The 19,165-nt window shown below is 42.9% G+C and overlaps 1 protein-coding gene across 2 annotated transcripts in view; it reads right to left on the bottom strand.

The window, feature by feature from the left end:
- Window positions 1-17,641, bottom strand: part of HMGA2 (high mobility group AT-hook 2) — a 139,610-nt gene extending 121,969 nt beyond the window's left edge. The window contains exons 1-3 of one of the 2 annotated variants that reach the window (XM_023257202.2): window positions 16,770-17,641; window positions 14,036-14,122; window positions 3,845-3,895 (exon numbers count right to left, since the gene is read on the bottom strand). In XM_023257202.2, coding sequence (XP_023112970.1) covers window positions 3,845-3,895; window positions 14,036-14,122; window positions 16,770-16,880 — 249 coding nt within the window. In that variant the 5' untranslated portion in view covers window positions 16,881-17,641. The remainder of the gene's footprint in view (window positions 1-3,844; window positions 3,896-14,035; window positions 14,123-16,769) is intronic. The other variant, XM_023257203.2, reaches the window with a different exon arrangement.
- Window positions 17,642-19,165: the final 1,524 nt, after the last annotated feature.

Genomic DNA, 19,165 nt, shown 5'->3' with positions numbered 1-19,165 from the left:
TCTCACATGACGCTGTCAGATTTATAAGATATCTTTTTAAAAGTGAAAGAACTTTAAAACAAAATTTAACAACTCAGAAGAATAAAAGGGTAGCAATTTGGCTTTTAGGCCACGTACCTAGTAAATCCAGTCAAAATTATGTCTCTAATACAAGGAAATTGGTAAACGACACTGTTGGAAAGAACTGAACTGACTATAAAGGACAAGCCCATTTCCTATGGAAAATGCAATAATTTATCTCTTCAGTACAAGCTCTCCAGCAAAGAATGGCACTGAAATTAATGCCTTGCTGTGACTGGCTGCATACTCCCCCCGCCCCCAACAGTATACAAGCAAAGAGGAAACACACTGTCTAGAAAAAATACACAATTTCCTTTTATTTCCTCTTCTAAGTAGAACAACTCTTCTCTGGGAACCAAATCAGGGACTAGTAACAATTCACCACGTGACATTTTTCATTCTCACAGCCAATGAAAAATTAGAAATCATGACAGTCAATGAGGATGACCCAGAAAGCAGGGGTTTCTACGGTGGATGCCTCACATGGGGTTCTTACCCACCATAAAGATCAGATGGCTGGAATGCATATATCCCTCAAATAAGGAAGAATCCACTGAGAAAAAAAAAAAAAAAAACCACGTAGGTCCTTGGCTGAACCACTGGCTGTGTAAAGATGAGTGGTGGGAAATAAAGCCATAAAAATAGGTGGGTATAAACTGGGGAGGGGGTGGGGCCTGAAAGTGCTAGGGCATTTTGTGATTAACTCAGTGGTCATCTGTGCAACTAGAGAAAGCTTCCGAGAAGAGCGGTGACGTGACTATAACCTACAGATGTTATTGGTGAACACTACAGGATACCCCAAAGGTAGAACAGATAAAAGGTAGGAAGACCATTTAAGAGGCAAGATATGGAAACAACCTAAGTGTCCATCTACAGATGAATGTTTAAGGAGATGTCGCGAGTGTACACACACACACACACACACACACACACACACACACAGAATATATGGGACAGAATATTGTTCAACCCTGAGAAAGAAGGAAATGTTGCCATTTGCATGGATGGACCTTGAGGGCGTTAGGCTAAGCAAAGTAAGTCAGACAGAAACAGACAGATACTGAATGAGACCTCTTACACGTGGAATCTAAAAACCTAAACTTATAGGAATGAGAGTGGAATGGTTGTTGCCAGGAGTGGAGGATGGGGGGAAAGGAGGAAACATTAGTCAAAGGATACAAACTTTCAGTGGCCAATTCTGGGGATCTAGCAAGTGATTATAGTCAACAACACCGTGTTATATGCTTGAAAGTTGTTAAGAGGGTGGATCTTAATTGTTCTTACCACAAAAACAAACCAAAAAAAAGGTAATTATGTGAGGGGGTTGGAGGACTTCACACATGTTACTACAGCAGTCATTCTATAATACGTAAGTAACAAATCATCACTTTGGTTCCCTGAAGTTAACATAATTTTATATGTCAATTATAGCTCAGGAAAGATGAGAGACTAAAAAGAAGTCACACTTGATGGAAGCTTTTGTGCTCATTAACTGTCATTGTAGTTGCTTACAACTTACTTCACTTTAGCGACCTTAATCTCCTGACTTTAAAGAACTTATGTTTTCTATTATGTTGCATTTTAGAAAGTTTGTATGGGTCTTTCTTATTGATTAGCTCAGGGGGATGCCTTCTCAAAGTTCTGATGCTTAGAAACTGGCAGACCTATATTCAATATGTATGCCAGTACCAACTTAGCCAACCGCGTGCTCACTGGCGTGTAAATGGAAGCAACACTTTTTGACTTCTGAGACTAAGCAGCTTTCTCCTCATTTGTCTAGGAGCCATGAGTGTATGTCAGAAGGCTGAATATCTACCCTGAGGCCACCAAGCTGGAAAAGCCAGGTGTGTGGGTGCTCCTGATGCACCCAGACTTCAAGCCCATCTTGCAAAAGCAAGATGTGAGTAAAGAAGACTCCAGAATCTAGACTCCAAGTGCCTGAGTCAACCCCAGCAGTTTGAGTCTTCCCAGTTGAGGCCCCAGACATCTTAAAGCAGAGACAAGACTTTCTGCTGTGCCCTGCCCATATTCCTGACCCAAAGAATCCATGAGCATGATAAAATGGCTTTAAAAAAAAATTATTAAGTTGGGGGATGGTTGACTAATTAGTCAGTAACAGATAACTGGAACCACACATACAGCAAGAAAGGTGATAAACCCACCGGTTGTGGAGCCCACACTTGGAACATGATACTTAGCTCTGGGTGACCTATTTCAAAAGGTTAATAAACAAACATACTAAGAAGAGAAAAACAAGAATATTCCTTTAGGGGGGAAAAAACCGAAAGGACTGAAGATATTCAGACTAGAAAAGACAACAAAGAACATGCATTAATCGTCTTCAAATACGTGAAGGACTATCATGAATAAAAGTGAAAACAATTACTAGATATCTATCCTTGGAAGGAGGACCAAGGACAGTGAGCGGAAGCTAGAGGGAGTCCGATAGAAGAATTTTCTAATGTTCAGAGCTTTCCAAGAAGGAAGAGGCAGGCTTAAGAGGTAGTGAGTTCCCTAACACCAAAGATATCAAACAGCCCAGATGATTACCACCCGGTGGGTAGGTTTGGAGATCATTTATTGACCAGAAGGTTGAATGCAATGCTTTACTTTAAGGTTATACTGCGACACTGAGATGTTTTTAATCTAACGATCATCCCCATTTCCTTGTGCTAAGAAATCTAATCCCAACACATGTTGAGCAGAGGAAAAAAAATACAAGACGAATAAATTAAATGAAAGGCAATACCACAGTATAAATAGAAAGTGATGTAGAACTCAAGAGGAGAAGGGAATGGCATACCACCAGGAAAATATACTCCGGCATAGAAGCGAAGACACTTTTTAAAACGACGAAGCATGAAGACTAAACCAGGGAAGGGAGAAAAAGAAAGCCAAAGATCCCATCGCAGATGATTCCTCGTATGGGGGACGCCTTTATCTTTCTTGAGAAATGGTTTTACTCATGTTTAAGACTTTTCTCCGCTGTCAATGGGAAGACAGACCAGAAGAACATGGGTAGTGCAGCAGCAAAGGGAACAAGGTTTAAGCGGTAAAATTAGCGAAGCTCTTCAGCTATCGCTGAACTTCTGGTCTCAAAAAGATACAGGATCGGTGTTCCTGCAGGATCAAGAGCTTGCACAGAGGCCACTGTCACAAATGTTAGTATGTAAGAAGGACCACTAAGGGAAGCAAAAAAAAAAAAAAAAGAAAAAACAATCTGGAAACTTAAACCTGGTTTCCTAAAACGCCAATGTAAAAAGGAAAACACAAACCACCTAGAAAATGAGATGTGTCCAGAGCAAAGCCATGGAGGAAATTTAAAAAAAAAGAAGAAAAAAAAAGAAAACGTTAAAAAGTTATCTCATACACATTTCATCTGAATTTTATCACCATTTGTAATCAACTTCCAAGGTTTCATAATACCCTTTAACCTTAGTTACTCAACCCACCAGAACAAGTCAACTCATTGTTTGTTACTCCCTTTGAAGGAAGAGTGGAGACTCTTTTCATGTTGATAAGAGATAGAAAGAGGAGTCACTCCCAGGAAAGAAAGGCGTTCTGAGTAAACTCCTGGAGCCTCATGGTAAAGAGCAGTGATAATTTGTCGCCTGCCTTAACCCTTTCAAAGATTCATTGAACCAGAAGTTAGAAATACATGTAATTGATAAAATAAAAGTAATTTTCACTTAAAAAAAATAAGTTTTCTTTACAAACACACACACACACACACACACACACACACACACACACACACACACAGAAACTGTATCTTGTTACTCACCCATTTCCTGGGTCTGCCTCTTGGCCGTTTTTCTCCAGTGGCTTCTGCTTTCTGCAAAATGAAAAAGGAAGTCATATTGTTTCCTACCTGACATGATTTATAAGTGCTGCACCAAGGGATACATTCCAAGCGAGAATGTTCTGGTTTGTGATGAGGCATTGAGATTGTTTTAACAATCTCCCTCTGAATGAAGGCTCATCTTCTTGTCCATGTTTGAGTAGATTCTTCTTCCGGTATGCAACTCTCACCCTAAAACATTCCCCTGGAGTGATGTCTTCTCTAATGCATGAAAATACTTCTAAAAAGCTATTGGGCTGTTATTTCCATCCACAACAACAACAAAAATACTCCCACATATCCATAATTATATAAAGGAGTATTTTAGAAAGCTAATGTTTCTTACATGATTTTTTTCCATGTCACAAGTTACAAAAATTAATATTGATATGTTGCATAACACTTTACAAAGCATTTCTACCTACATCTAAGCAAAAGCATTTCTACTTTACCAATCAAAAGTAAGTCCAAAGTAAGAATACATAGGCTTCTAATTCAAAACACCAAACGTCTGCTTACTTTTACATAATGTCCTATTCCTTGCCAAAAACAGTCACTTGTCCATCAGTTCATTTAAAGCAAAGAAAGAAAAAAAAAACTGGCAGAAATCATCAATGTTTGTCTCTGAGATAGAAACTGGGAGTGCCAGAAAGCTAAAAGGTTTTTTTTTTTTTAATTTCTTTTCTTTATAGAAGATTTTTCTGGTATCAGTGGTTTTCACCTTTTGAATCAGATTTCATCGTAATCTATAAAGTAATTTCCCTCTGTTTTTGACCTCTACTCCAATCCCCCAATACACCAAAAGATACATACAAATGCACCTGTGCACCCACACCCATACGCAATTTACATCTTCTGTATAAACGTATATTTATACTTTTCAAGATAAAGAAAACGTAGTGCATCTTGTTCTATATGTAAGAATCATCCCAAGGCTATACAAGCACAAAAATACAGGTAACCTATTAAGCCAGGATAACTTGTTTTGTATTCTACTTTTGTTACCTGAGTTAGCAGCCAGTAGCTACTTGGTACAATGATACTAAAAGGCTCCGTTATAACTGTCTACACTGCCAAGTGAGATTCTCCTCTTTCTCTCTTCCATCTGCCTTGTAAAAATAGATGCAGATAGAGGATGGAAGGATAGATAGACAGACAGACAGACAGGCAGGCAGACAGGCAGGCAAAATACTCCACAAGATTTCTCACAAATGGTATCCCCCTAACCTGACATTACTATCCAACAGGTCCTAGGCATTAACCCAAATTCTGCATGATTAGCATAATGTTAGTTCACATTTACTGAGCATTTAAAATACCCTAGGCACTGGGCTAAGTCATTCACGTGTGTTATTTAAAGCTTTATAACAGTCTTATAAGGTAAGTATTATTATTTCCCTTATTTTACAGACGAGCAACTACGTCTTAGATAGTTGTGAAAGGTAACCCACAAAACTGATAAATAGCACGCCTGGGATTTGAACCCAGTTCTGCTCATCTCTAAAGGCTGGGTTCTCCCCTCCTAAAACTATTACCTCTCCCCAGCATATAGGCATTCTATACCATACGGAGATATTTTCATCAACTAAAATTGTCACTGACTCAGCTAATTTCCCCGAACAGAAGGAAACTTAGTAGCTATAGGAGCTCAGTCTAACCATCAGGTTTGGGCACTGTGAATCGTTTTACTACCTGTGAATGACTCCACAAAGGAATCATTTACTGTCAAAGGTTAGCGTCACTGTCCTACCTTTGGTCGTAAGGGCAATGAATTAACTTAAATGAAAGCCAGGAGTGCCCAGTGAATCACACCCTCTTTCTGAGTGTTGTCTTAGGGAGAGAGGGAGTTGTCTTAAGAGGAACACAGACGCTACTTGGGAAAGCTTAGATTCAAATCCCTGCTCTGCCATTTAGCTTTATGATTTTGGGCAGGTCCCTGAAAACCTTAATTCGGTTTCATGTGTGAAATGGAGATAATGCCTCCTGGGAGGAGTGAAGTGCCCACCATAAATGAGGTGCTCAATAAATGCTCTTTCACGCCTAACAAGATGGAACTCTTCAAGGGAAAGTTTTCCTTCAAGTTAGTCCAATCTCAAAGAAGGTTCAGTCAATGCAAATATTCCATTACACCCATCTGTCACCTTTAGAATGAAGCTTTTAAGAAACCCTTTGGCTAGTACATAGTGAGTTATACGAGTACAAAATTCCCTAATACAGAAGCAGTGTCTGATTTAATCTTTGGGATCAACTGTGAGACTGCACAGTTTACCCAGTAGTCAATTACACAAATATGGAAGATAGAAATCCTTTTTCATGGGCATGGGGATGGTAGGTGGGGTTAAGAGGAGGAGGCTATTGACCTTAAAGGCTAACAGGGCTACACCAGGCTTTCTCGGTGCAGTTGTTACGTTTCAGGGGCCACGATGTGATCCGGGCGTATCTAAAATCTGCTGAAGAGAAGGTTGTTTTCACAAAGGGTTTCACTGCATTTCCAAGTCACAGAAAGCAAATCTCTCAAAGAGAGAGAGAGAAAGCCCTGCAAGTAAGAGGACTTTAAAATGAGCATCTCATTTACAAAAAGCCTATTCAAAAATAAAATTCGCACCATTAGCTAAAGGGCAAAATATCACAATTATCACTTGGACTTGTTAAAAGCAGACTTGCTCCTTGGTCTTCAGGCCAGTGTTACATGTAAACTGAAACCCTCTTCTGAGCCTACATCTAGAAGAAACACATTAGCTGCGCTGTGTGGCGTCGATCTGGGAGGTTCCCATTGTTCTTTAAGACCCACACTATTTAATCATTCTGATCAACCTTCACAAAGGCTGCAAAACAAGTTAGGATTTTGGTCTGTAAACCAGCACAGATCCAGGATTTTTACATGTAGGAAAACACTGGCTTTAACTTTTCTCCTGTGTTGAATGCCCTTCGGAATATTATTTTTCAATAGAAGACCAACAAAACCTTCCAGGGGCTTGTTTTGTTTTTAACACGTCAGCCTGTCCAATACTGTGGGAGTATATATTTGGTTTCCCTTCACCAGGGTGGAATTTGGTTCTATGCTACAAACCCATGTATAATTGAGACAGTAACTTGTTCTAAGCATTTACAACTTGGGGGGGGGGTGGGCTGGGGGTTGGGGAGAGAGGCTGGGAATCCTGCATGTGTAAGAACAGAGATTTCAGACTACACGATCATAGTAACATTTGCAACTACCACATCATAACTTGTTAAAAGTGTTACTTATTCCTTGCTTGTTTTCATATTTTCGCTTAAAAAAAAAAAGCTTGGAGGCAGAACTGTATACTTAACTTTACATAATATGCTTAGAAGCACGTTCATGAAGGTTGGAAGAATGTTATGTGGGAAACACAATTTTTTCTTTTCCTAAGAAGCTTGGTACTCCAGGCCCTAACATGGACTCCGCATTAAAATCATCATCATCGTCATCAAAAAAGGAAATTCGCCTAACAAATAGAACTCTTAAACACGGAAAGAGTGCTTAGCATTAGTGCCTGGTGCACAAGATGTGCTCAGTACGTATTTACTGAATGAAGAAGAACAAGGAAAGAAAACCTGGTGTTCCGATCACATGTGTGTCTTATTTCCCTCCTGCCATCAGAATTCTGCAGATTGGTCGGAACTTCAGAAGGCATTTCATCTAGCCCCTTCATTGAACAAAGAAGAAGAGTGGATGTGTTCTAATCTCCAAAGACACAGCCCTGTGGGTTTTGGGGGCCAGAAGTTTGGGGATATCAGCTGCGGTAGGCACACGTTTTGAATCCCTTTATAAGCTTGTCTTATAAAGACAAAAGCTTGTCTCCAAAGAGAGAGCTTGTCTCCAAAGGGTTTCTTGAAACCTAGCTTCTAACCTGCATTTCAAGTTGCTGGAGATAACATGACCTACCCTATAGCAAATAGTTCCCAAAATATCTGACAGCACATAGTAGTGGAAAGATCATAAGCTTTCGAATGAGACTTGAATTCAGGCCCAGGTTCCACCGTTTTCTAGAATTGAACATTAGAACTAGAATAGAACATTACATCTTGGAATCAGAGCTTTCTCATTTGTGAAATGAAGGCCATAAGATCTACGTCAGAGGCTTAAGGAGCTAGTATCTACGCAAAGTGCCTGACAACAGCTACATTTAGTAGGGACTCAAATGTAGTTTCTTCTCTCCCTCCATATTTTCAAGTGTTACCCTTAAAGAGAATTCCTCCCAAACTCTTTAAGTTTCCAGTGTGATTTTCTGAACATTACCTTACTCAAATAAGACAGCTATGACTTCCCCTGTTTCACAAAATGAAAGATTAAGCAAACCGCCCATGTTCAGAAGTAGTGGAACCGAGTGAGGCCCAATCTGATTTCAAGGCAATAAAAGGGCTGTTCTTCTGGGAGATACTTCATATAAAATAAAATCACCATGGGCAAATAAAAATTAAAAAAAAAAAAAAAACTCCTAGGGTGAAAACCAAATGAGTAATTAAAACATTTCCAAGTTTCCTATAAATACATAGCAGTTAAAAGTAAAACATTTCCAAGTTTCCTATAAATACATAGACAAGAGCTGAGATGGGGAACCAAGAGAATTGTCCAATTCTGACTTCTCAGTCAAATTTAGATAGCTATTAATTTTGGTTACTTTAAATACTCTCATCACATTTTATACTTCTGTGATAAGGCATGAAAGTCCAAACCCCCTCCCCCCAGATCAATCAGTGCCTCCGCACACAGATTTTTAAAAAAGGCCAGAAAAATATTTGGGCGTAAAATAAAATTAGAAGGAAAACAAAGAAAATATTTGGGCATAGTACCTTGTTTTGTGTTCACGGGTCTTTATATATATACACTTTTAAGGCAAAGACCTGCAGATCAAGCACATATGGAACCAGCTATCCAATGTCTAGAAAGTCACATTATATTTCGTTCAGTTGTTCTTTGAAATTTATAAACAGTGCAGATCAATGTGCACTGGCATGAAAATCAACCGGACCAGTCAATCAGACTAAGCATTGAGTAGTTCTCATTTTACTTTTCTGATAATCCAATTCTATGGGTTTCCAAATGCTAAATGCAACCACCTTTAGTCTTACAAAGATGCTACAAGTTTGCCTTCACTACATTTTTACAGCAGGAAATATAAGTAAGTTCTGTCACCCATTGTAGTTCATGCTTTCATGCTCCTTTTACTCAAGGAAGCCCTTATTGTCAACTCTCATGTCATTATTTACACATGCCTGTCTTCACCTATACAAACACCGAATCAAAGCCAAAGCCAAAATGACAGGAAAAGCTATTTCCAAAGGTTGAGTCTCCTCCTTCAAACCATCGCTCTACTTCTTTTGTAATCGGAAAAATCAATAGTAATGATACAAGAGTTCGCAGGGGTTACCCTCTGAGCAAACTGCCCCCTACATTAACTTGGGGAAAAGAAAATGATGCTGCTACTCCTCTCTAAGTCAATCAGAAGATGCCGATCAAAATTGTTCAGTGTCTTAAAACAAGAGAGGACAAAGCAACAGTCCAAAATAAAATCAGTTTTCAGCCTTTTTCTCCTGATTAGAAGAACAAAAACTCATAACTGAAACTTCCAGAGTCCACGATCGTGAAGTTCATTGTCCCACCCTGGGGCCAAGCTATGCGGTTCCAAGGTGAGCTCTGAAAACTGCAGGTGGTGAGCTAAGGAGACAAGATGGGCTTGAATGATTTACCTGACAGGCTCCATCTATTCTCAAGAAAGAACTGAAAACACAACAGAATGCCAATCTGGTATGCTCTATCTTCTTAGCAGAATGATTTGTTGAGACTTTGAGATAAAAATGAGCCACGGTTGTGGGTCAGTCAAAGCAATGGAGAGCTCTTGATGAAAAAGTTCAGAAAGAATGATAGCTTCCAGAAAATTAGAACCATGGGTCCCTTGAAATAAAGTTACTTCATAAGAGAATTCAAATGTATCCGAATCTCCCATATTTGGATCATAATCTATGATGACTCAAAGGCATTGCCAGATAGAATTTATTGGTGCAAAGTGAAGTGGAAAAAAAAGTGAGTCGATTGTTTAGATAAATGAGCATATAATACCAAGAAAATGGAGACAACAATTAGGTTTTACTTGATTCCACCTGTCTGGATACATTTGTATACTCACAGAGGGCCCTGAATCTCCTGAATGGAAATTATCTGCCCATTCAAACACAGAGGAATCAAACTAAGGCATACTAGTAACACAGAAACCATAGGCTGGAATTGTATGACAACTTCTAGTACCCCACTTTCCCTGACTTACCTATAATGACGCCTTTGATTACTCTCTTCAGTTGGGCCTATTATATTGTGAAAAAAAATCTTGTCCTCACTCAGCATCTATGCTCTGACAGTCATCTGAAATGGTGAATAAAACCTACATTCTCTCATCACAAAACCTGTGCTTGGTGTTGGTAATCATTTATGAAAAATCAGCCACATTTCTAAGAATGCAATTTGAAAAAAGCACAGATCTTCCTTCACAGTATCCAACCCACTCCAGGCCTTTTTTGTACAAGCAAATGGAAGATATCAATTAAATGTTTACCTGAACACATTACTTGAAGTACACATACGTTACCTAGTTGAATGGTATTTTCATTCTGCGCCTCGTTCTTTAGCTCTGGTCATTATACCTAAAGTCAAAGGGAAGTTCAAGCTAATCTATGACACTATGCAGTGGGGCTGTCTCTCACCTGAGATCTTTTTATATGCAATTTCCTTCTATTAAAGTTTAATTCAATCTCAGAAAAAGAAAGTGTTTTCTTGAAAGTACCCAAATGAGAATTGCCTTGAGGCTTACAGATGAACTTGACTTATGACCTTCAACACTGGAAAATGAGTGACAGCCCCTCCAGTATTCTCTCATGATCACAAACCCACAGCAAAAACCCTAAACATACAGGAGATTATACCTTTCTCTTCTCTAAACATGCAAAATGTGAAAATACAAAGAAAGTATTTCCATCCAGCACAAACATGAGAGGAAAACGAAGCAAAAATTAAGAGACAACTGGCCACAGTTATATCTCACACTAAAACATAAATAAAAGGGTCAAGACAGACACGCGCACACACACACACACACACACACACAAAATTATTTATTCAGGAAAACATTAACTTCTGATTTCTTTTATTAAGATAACAATATGAAACTGGTTCCGGGACACATTTTGAGCACTCAGATTGGAGTTCTCAGCAACGATTACAATTGCTACATGATGGTCATCCATGGGAATTTGTCATAATGGAATAGAAGCAGATTGAAGAATCATTATTGTCTCTTCCACAAGTTCCAAGCATAACAAATTGTATCTTTATAAATGTTTGTTTTACATATTATACAAATCAATTTTATATTGACTATGGCCTGAAATTAAAGTGATGGCTAATTTAGGAGTTGTCCACTTGGGTCTTGCCACGTTCAGCGTGCATTGTCAAGTTTCACATTGCTAATTTCCCAACAAGCAGTTTTGTTTTCAAATGCCCCAAGGCCAGTTACTGAGTCCAAACACAAACTTTGTAAGTAAAGAAACCCAAGCAACAAGAAATTTTAAACACACAACATCATCAGGATTCCAGCGTCCACTGTATCTTCTCTAATTTTAGAGCTCTGTCCTCTTATATGCTTACCAGTTTTGTTTTCTCTTTTTCATTTGGATGAGTCTCAGTTTGCACGAGAATACCCAATTTATTAATCATAGGAGACTTCTTATATCTACTGTGGTCAGTCTAGCAGGATATGTTTATCTTACACGTTACGAACAATAGAACTTTTTCGAAAAAAGATTGCTTTTCAAAATCCTAATAAACATGTCTTCTCAGAATACAATACATGTCTGATAAACAAATATACTTTGAAAATCATGCTTACATAGGGTAGTAGCAAACTCAATAAATACTGAGTTGAAAGTGAAAATACCTTAAGTTTACACATGCCATGAACAATTCATCAATGTCATTCATTATTTTGCCAAGTATTATCTTCTCCAAATGAAGCGTAATTTATAAAACTGAAGAAACAGAACAGTCATGTTATGGGCAAATATATTTACTCATTTTTACTAGAAGGGCCTTTTACAACAGAACTGTGTGAAAAATAATTTTACCTGGATGAATGAAAGATTTCAGGGAAAGATTTCTCTGGGAAAAAGAAAACCTACTTCTGTTTTAGAAGTTGTAACAATGTACACATATAATGTACACATATACATGAAGAAGCATCAGAAAGATAAGCAACCTAGCGGGATCATCTGTAAACGCCTATTATTAAAAGGACTGAAAATCCATCAAATCTTACTTGGGAGGAGACCAAGTTTTTTGTTATTTTGCTTTAGGTAGTCAATTAGACCCAAGTCTCAGCTTTCCTTTTATCAATAAAGATTTTGCTAGTCAGTGGTAAACTTTTCAAGATGAAGGGAAGGAGACAGAAGTATCTCTTTACTCATTCAGAAAAAAAAAATGTCATAAGGTGAAATCGGAAAGATATGGTTCATTTTCCCTTTTTTTTGTCTTCAATTTCAAATAAATTATTTATGATGAGATATACAGATTTCTTCCTGGGAGATGCTGTAATGATGCATTTTTCAGAGCAATTACGTCAGACTTTCAATGTTTGTTCGCTACCTACCAAGACACTCCTTCGCCACTTCGTTACAGTAAAATTCAGTTAGGTAAACCCCACATTTTACACAGCATTTAAAAAACTCCTTTGTCAAATTAGCCCATGTTACCTAACTTAATAGACCAGGTAATAATGTAACAAATAGGAAATATTCCTGTTAGAAATATCAGATTATGTACTGTCAGTTCTAAATGACAAGGTAACTTAGAGCTACTTCAAAGTTTATTGACCAAATGTGAGTCACAATTAAGTTTTCCCTCTGTGAAGCAGTTGTATTTAAATACAGTAGATATCTGCTCCTTCACGTCAGTTCTGCTCAAGATTGTTAAAATGAAACAGACAAGAACTCATAGTTACTCCCTAAATAACTTTATATGTATCACTGGTTGCTATGGCAGTTTACAACACTGAAAACTATCACATAGAATATGGTTGGTGCCCAGTCACAGAGAAAACCACACAAAACCTTAATCCCCAAAGATGATCATATAGTCGTTTTTAACAAATACTGTACAACATACACTCAAATCTACTAAAAAGATGTATCAAAATTTCCTTCTGAATTCTGAACCTTTGTTTCAACTAATATACAAACCTACAAATAAAATACAGAAACCTTTTTTTGATTTATTTGTAAAGCTAAAAAAAAAAAAAAAACAAAAACAAAACAAAGTGAGTTTCAGATTACCTTCACTTCTCTGTACATGCATTGACCCTGAGATATTTCCTCTTTGCTAGCTCAAATACAACCAACACGAAGTTATGTTAAACTTCAATTTAAAATTTATAAATAAAAACACTGTAAGTTATACTTCACTGGTTTCTATCCTGCCCCCAAAATATACAATGAATGATTCACATACTTGTATACAAGAATTCTCATTGTCCCATTTAGAGCATTTCTATATCACCTGATGGAAAGGCATTTTGGGAGATTACGATCTATGCAACAAGAGGCATACTTGACCATCACATTTAAATATGTAAAACTCATGAAAATTTTTTTCCAGTATTCCACAATTGGATCTACTTCTAATTACCATTTGGCAAAGTACTTAACTTCATAGAAGGATTTGGTTTTGCAGTAATCATGTAAATGAGCACAAAGTAAATTCATCTTTATTATTTTTGAAGGAAATTGCAAACATCACCCCAAGCAAATCCTATAGTTCTGATTTAATTTTAACTATTTCACAGCTGGTGCAAATCTTAACTGTCTTTCTCCACTCCCCCTCCGCACCCTCTCACCCCTGTTTGGAGCTTCATATTCTTTGGTAATTGTTAAGAACAGCATCTTCATAAACTTTTTATGCTAAGCAATTGCTTAGAAATCAAACTCTGCTGAGAAATAGCACAGTTGGAAGATGAGTCTTGGGTTACCCAGTTGGGACAAATCCTTAGGCTTGCATCTAGAATGGGAAAATTACAGGGAAGCTCATGTGGTCATGGAGAAGGTGGAGAGACTTGACTTGAGAAATCTCACCTTTTGAGCTGCTTTGGAGGGACTCTTGTTTTTGCTGCCTTTGGGTCTTCCCCTGGGTCTCTTAGGAGAGGGCTCACCGGCTGGCTCCTAAGTGTGGGGGGGAAAAAATGCTGTTGTGGAAGAATGTCTGAAAGAAATTGACCCTGACTCTAGAGTTATATTTTCTGCACGTGCTGCTCAAAAGCACTGTTGGAACACATTCAGCAAGAGCATAAATGGAATGATGATGGTACTGAGTTTACAGAAAGAGGAAATAACTCTACTTTTAATCCAAGGGTTCAAAAAGGAAATTCTGTTTTGCCTGTGAAAAGTAGGGTCTGTTTCAACTCCAGAAGGTAACAAAGGCCGACAAGGTTGCAGGTTCTAGACAGAAAGTTACACGTTTTTAAGGTGTAAAATTTGAATGGTCATGCATTTGGCAACTTACAAATATTTTACAGGAATGCTACTATCCGTTGTGCTAGGATTTCAAACAACAGAAGTATGAAGCTAACAGCGTAAGTATTTCAACGATCTTCCATATTGAAAAGATGGTTTTTAATCATCTCTGTATATCCGCATTGCAGATCAATTGTGACTCAATCAACACATTGAGTGAAGCACTGGAACAATTATCCAAGATCTTCAACTCAAAATAGCTCCGTTCCCCCTAAAATTTCCAAATAATTATGGTAAATCTGTTGTGGGAGGTTTTGCTTGAATTATCTAGATAATTGCTTCAATTCTCCACTTCCTTTTGGAGTTGGAGGCATGGTCTCCAGTCTACATTTAAATATCTTTTGACAAAAATAAACATTTTCTCCAAATGTTGCTTTGCAGAAAACTCTTATGGAAGGGGTGGACTGGAGAAAACTAAAAGAGGGGAAAAATGAGGAAGACTGGAAGTGTCTGGGAGGGAGAAATTGAAACTATCAATAGGTTTAGCAAAACTTTAAATGGCTCCTATGCCAAGTAGTCAATACTCAAGTGGTTAAGAGAATGCGGTGATTAATATTCCAGATCCTAAATATTTATCCAGTGAATCATCAATTTACATTTCATTCAGATTCGGTGATTAAATGGGACTAATTAACTTAAAACGCATGAAAGTCTTCAACGAAAATTCGCATCCTGTTTAGAGAATCTGGGGACGGTTCCCTGCAAGCTTCTGTGGGACCACTAACGCCAGTGGGCACATCCGGAGCGAACACACCGGAGACACATTTTTCTTTCTTTGTGAACTCTGCCTTAACTCAAAGGTAAAACCTCCAATCACCTCCAGAACCCACTGCAGTTTCTTTTGGATTATTTTTTGGAGATGGGAGATAGAGGCAGAGGGAGCTGGGTGGCGGGTGGGAAACCAGAGGGGGGGGGGGGAAGGGCAGAGACTTCCTGGGAGGTGTAAAACAGGATCCTCACGCGGTTTAAAGTGTCGCTTGGGCAAAGCGGGAAAACTCAGGGCTTCTAGATTGGCTTGTTTCCTTTGATGATTTCAAAAAGGTACAACCCTTTCAGTTTTTCTAAAATGCTCAGGCAAGCATGCATTGTTCAATTTCCCCCTACCTTGCTCTCGGGCAGCTTTGGGACTCCAGGATTCTTTTCTAATAGGCCTATTTGCCGTGAAGGAAGCGCTTTAACGCTAAGGAACGCAGGAGAAGTTTTAAAGCCCGCGGAAGCCGAGTTTAAATGTTCTCAATAAACATGTCCCGCTCCAGCTCTGCCCGCCGAGGCTTGGAAATTGCAGCGAACAAAACCCCCCGCGCTGGGCGCTGCGCGCAGCTCTGCAAGCGCCGGCTGCACGCTTAATTGGTTGCATCCGCAGACAAAACCCTCCACTCCGCGGGGTCCCGGGCGCCCCTCGATCGTCCCCTCCCAACCCCCAGCCAGTCGCCCTGGAGAAGTACATTTAATGTCTGCAGCTCGGAAGCGCGGGATCCAGGGCCAAAGGGAGACTGGGCGCCTGGCGAGGAAGTGACCTAGCTACCGTACACACTCTCGGACACCACTTTCCACCGCGCCCTTGGCCAAATGAGTTAATCCCGTCCGGTGAGGACCCGGGCTCTCCCGTAGCCCCTTCCCAGGGACACCTCCGCGGCGGCGGCGGCGGCCAGCAGAGCGGCCGCCGCGCCGCATTTAAAGAGCTCTAAGAGAACCGGGAGGGCCAAAGAGTTCTTTGTCGGGAGGGAGCGAGTCCCGGGCCACCGAGAACTTGGGGAGGGCGCTAAGGGGGCGGCTGCGGCGCGCCAGTCCCCGGCCCGCGAGCAAAGCCGGTTGGCGGGAGAACTAGCCTCCGGCCCCCGGGACTTCAGCCCCTCCGCCCCTGACCCTCCAGAGCACCCCTGCACCCCCACCCCCACCCCGCACCGCCCACCCGCCCCCACCCCGGCAACTGTAAAGCGGCTTGGAAAGTGCCCGGCGAGCCCTGGGCTGTGGGACCCCGGCCGCTTCGTCACCAGGAGACATCGCGCCACTCGGGGCCGTGCACAATAGCGAAAGTCCGAGGACGCGCTTGGCCCGACCCCACCTCCCGCCGCCTGCCGCGGTTCCCCACCTCCCCGCCCCGAGGAGCGCGGGCGCCCCGGGGCTCAGCGGCGCACTCGCGCGGAGGACGCCGCAGCCCGCCCCCACGGCCGGCCGGCAGCGTGCGGCGGCCGCCGCCGCCACTGGGCTCCCGCGCTCGGGTCGCCGCGCGTCGCGGGGCCCTCGCCCAGGGAGCGGAGGTGGGCTGGTGCCCCCACCCCGCCCGCGTACTGACTTGCTGCTGCTTCCTGGGTCGGCCGCGTCCTCTCTTCTGAGGCGCCGGGGCGGCAGGTTGTCCCTGGGCTGAAGTGGACGGCTGCCCGGCGCCTTCTCCGCGTGCGCTCATCCTGCCTCCCGCCGCCGCCGCCGCCGCTACCGCTGCCGCCGCCGCCGCTACCGCCGCCGCAGCCGCTTCGCCTCCGCCGCCCCAAATGTGCCCAGCACCTTTCGGGAGATCGGGTGATGGGACCGGAGAATGTGGCAGGGTGGGCGAGAGCTGGCGTGCTGCTCAGGCTGCTGCTGCTCAGGCTGCCGCCGCTGCCACCATCAACACCGGACGTCCAGCGGCTGCCAAAAAGAGAGAAGAGGGGCGGAGGAGGAGGAGAAGGAGGCGCTGCTGGTGGCGGCGGCAGCGGTGGGTGGGTGCCGGAGGTGGAGGTGGAGGTGGAGGTAGCGAGAGGAGGAGGAGAGCGGAGAAGGAAAAGAGGGTTCGAAGTCGGGAGGCTCCCCTCTTGGTTTGGGATCAGGAGTTGCGGTCACCGGTAGCACTTCGGAAGCGGCTTGGAAATGGAAGAGACTTGGAGTGGATTGTGTCCCTTGAAATGTTAGGCGGGGAAAGAATTCCTCCTCCTCTTCCCCCCCGCTCCGCGCTCACAGAGCAAGAAAGAGAAAGAGAGAGAGAGAGAGAAAACAAATAGCGCCTTGGGCAGTCGGAAAGCAAAAGGAGGATGGGGAGATTCTGCCGGGATCGGGTCGGGCACTGAGCGCGGGCAAAGGACGGAGCAGTGGGTGGCACCGCGCCTCCTCGGGTGGCGGGAGCAGGCGGCAGCGGCACCGGAGAGTCGGAGGGGGACGGGCTGCTCGCTCCTGCGTCCTGTACCAAGCGCGCGCTGCCCGGGCTGGAAGTTTTCTGAGTTCCTGCCCCAGGATTCTAGTGGGATGAGTGTGTGTGTGCTTGGGGAGGGGGCGGCGGGGTTCGGGGGGAGTGCCCACCTCTAATCGTGGGCGGATAAAGGGGAGGGGGCTGCGCAGGAGGAAAAGTATGAGGAGGAGGGAGTCCAGGCGGACCGCCGAGCCAAGGCGCCTGGCCGCGGGCCAGAGGCAGCGTTCGAAATACAACTGCTTCGGCGGCGGCGGCGCCCGGGTGCCACCCGAAGCCCCGCTCACGTGCTCCCGCCCGGCGGCGGGGTTAAAGGGACAGGCCGGGGATCCCGGGACGGCTCGCCGCCGGCTTCGTCCCGCCAGCCGCCCGAGGTCGCCCCTGGGCGGTTGTCCTAGTAAGGCACGGGAACGTGACCGCCCCGGAGCCGCGTTTAGGGGCTTGGCCTTTACCTGCACCTCCACGACGCGGAGCCAACACTCTGCAGGAAGCGTCTAGCTGCACGCGCGGCAGAGTTCTAGCTTCCTGTGAGTGGGAAGAAACGGCGGAGGAGTAGGGACGGGCCCCCCGCAGCCTTGCTCTGCCTGGGAATACCCTCATCACAGACTGCAGGATCCCAAGCGCGCGCACACACACGCACACACAGACATGCACACAGATCCACATATGCACACTCGAACGGGCACATCCATGCATGAGCACACACGTACACAAACGCGCGGCTACATGCACGCAGATATGCGTGCGCATTCGCAGACACACGCACACGTGCATACAATGTGCACACGGGCACACGGAGCGCGCCAGCCCCTACGGCTGAGCTTTTTTTCTCCGGAAAAGACTAGAGACCACGCGAAGTCTCCCCCGCCCTTGGGTCTGGCGCTACGCACCCGGGCTCCAATGCAGGGTAGAGGGGTTGCCCCATGCGGGAACCCCATAGCTTCCTAAACATCACAATCGAGCCAATTGTCCAACTCTCCCTTTAATTTACCTTGATTTAACCTTTTCCCTAGGAACTCCCTTTCTGCCAAGTCCTAATTTTATTGCTTGGGCTGTTTCTGAGTTATGTGAACACCGTAATGACCACAGTCCGTTTTAAAAAGGTGGAGTGCATTTAAAAATGTACCTCTTTTCATCCTTGAATAACAAAAAACTCTGAAAAAAAATTAGGTTCAGATTCTCACACATCACGCCCAAAATTATTTTGGGCCAATTCCAAAATAAAAACTTTCAGCCGAGGAAGAAATTTTCTTCCTCCCAATACAGACCACCGTGAAATTAAAAAAAAAAAAAAAAAAAAAAAAAAAAAAAAAAAAAAAAAAGCCTACTTTCCAGCCTTAAGCAGGGAGTTAGACACAGCCAGGGTCCGCTGTGCCTGTGGAGGAGGCGCGTGTAAATGTCTGCTTCGGCGCGGCGGCGCTGATTGGTCAACGTTGCCATTTTAAATCCGTTTCCAGCTGCCCTTTGCAGAGCTGGGACACTTAGCCGCACGTTGAGTGCCCTGCAGAAACCCAGCGTTTCTCCTGGGTCTG

Source organism: Felis catus, chromosome B4 (genome assembly GCF_018350175.1).
Source record: "Felis catus isolate Fca126 chromosome B4, F.catus_Fca126_mat1.0, whole genome shotgun sequence".
In the NCBI taxonomy this organism is placed as follows: Eukaryota; Metazoa; Chordata; class Mammalia; order Carnivora; family Felidae; genus Felis; species Felis catus.
Note: the sequence above shows the minus strand (reverse complement) of the source record. Positions and strands in the feature narration are given on the sequence as shown.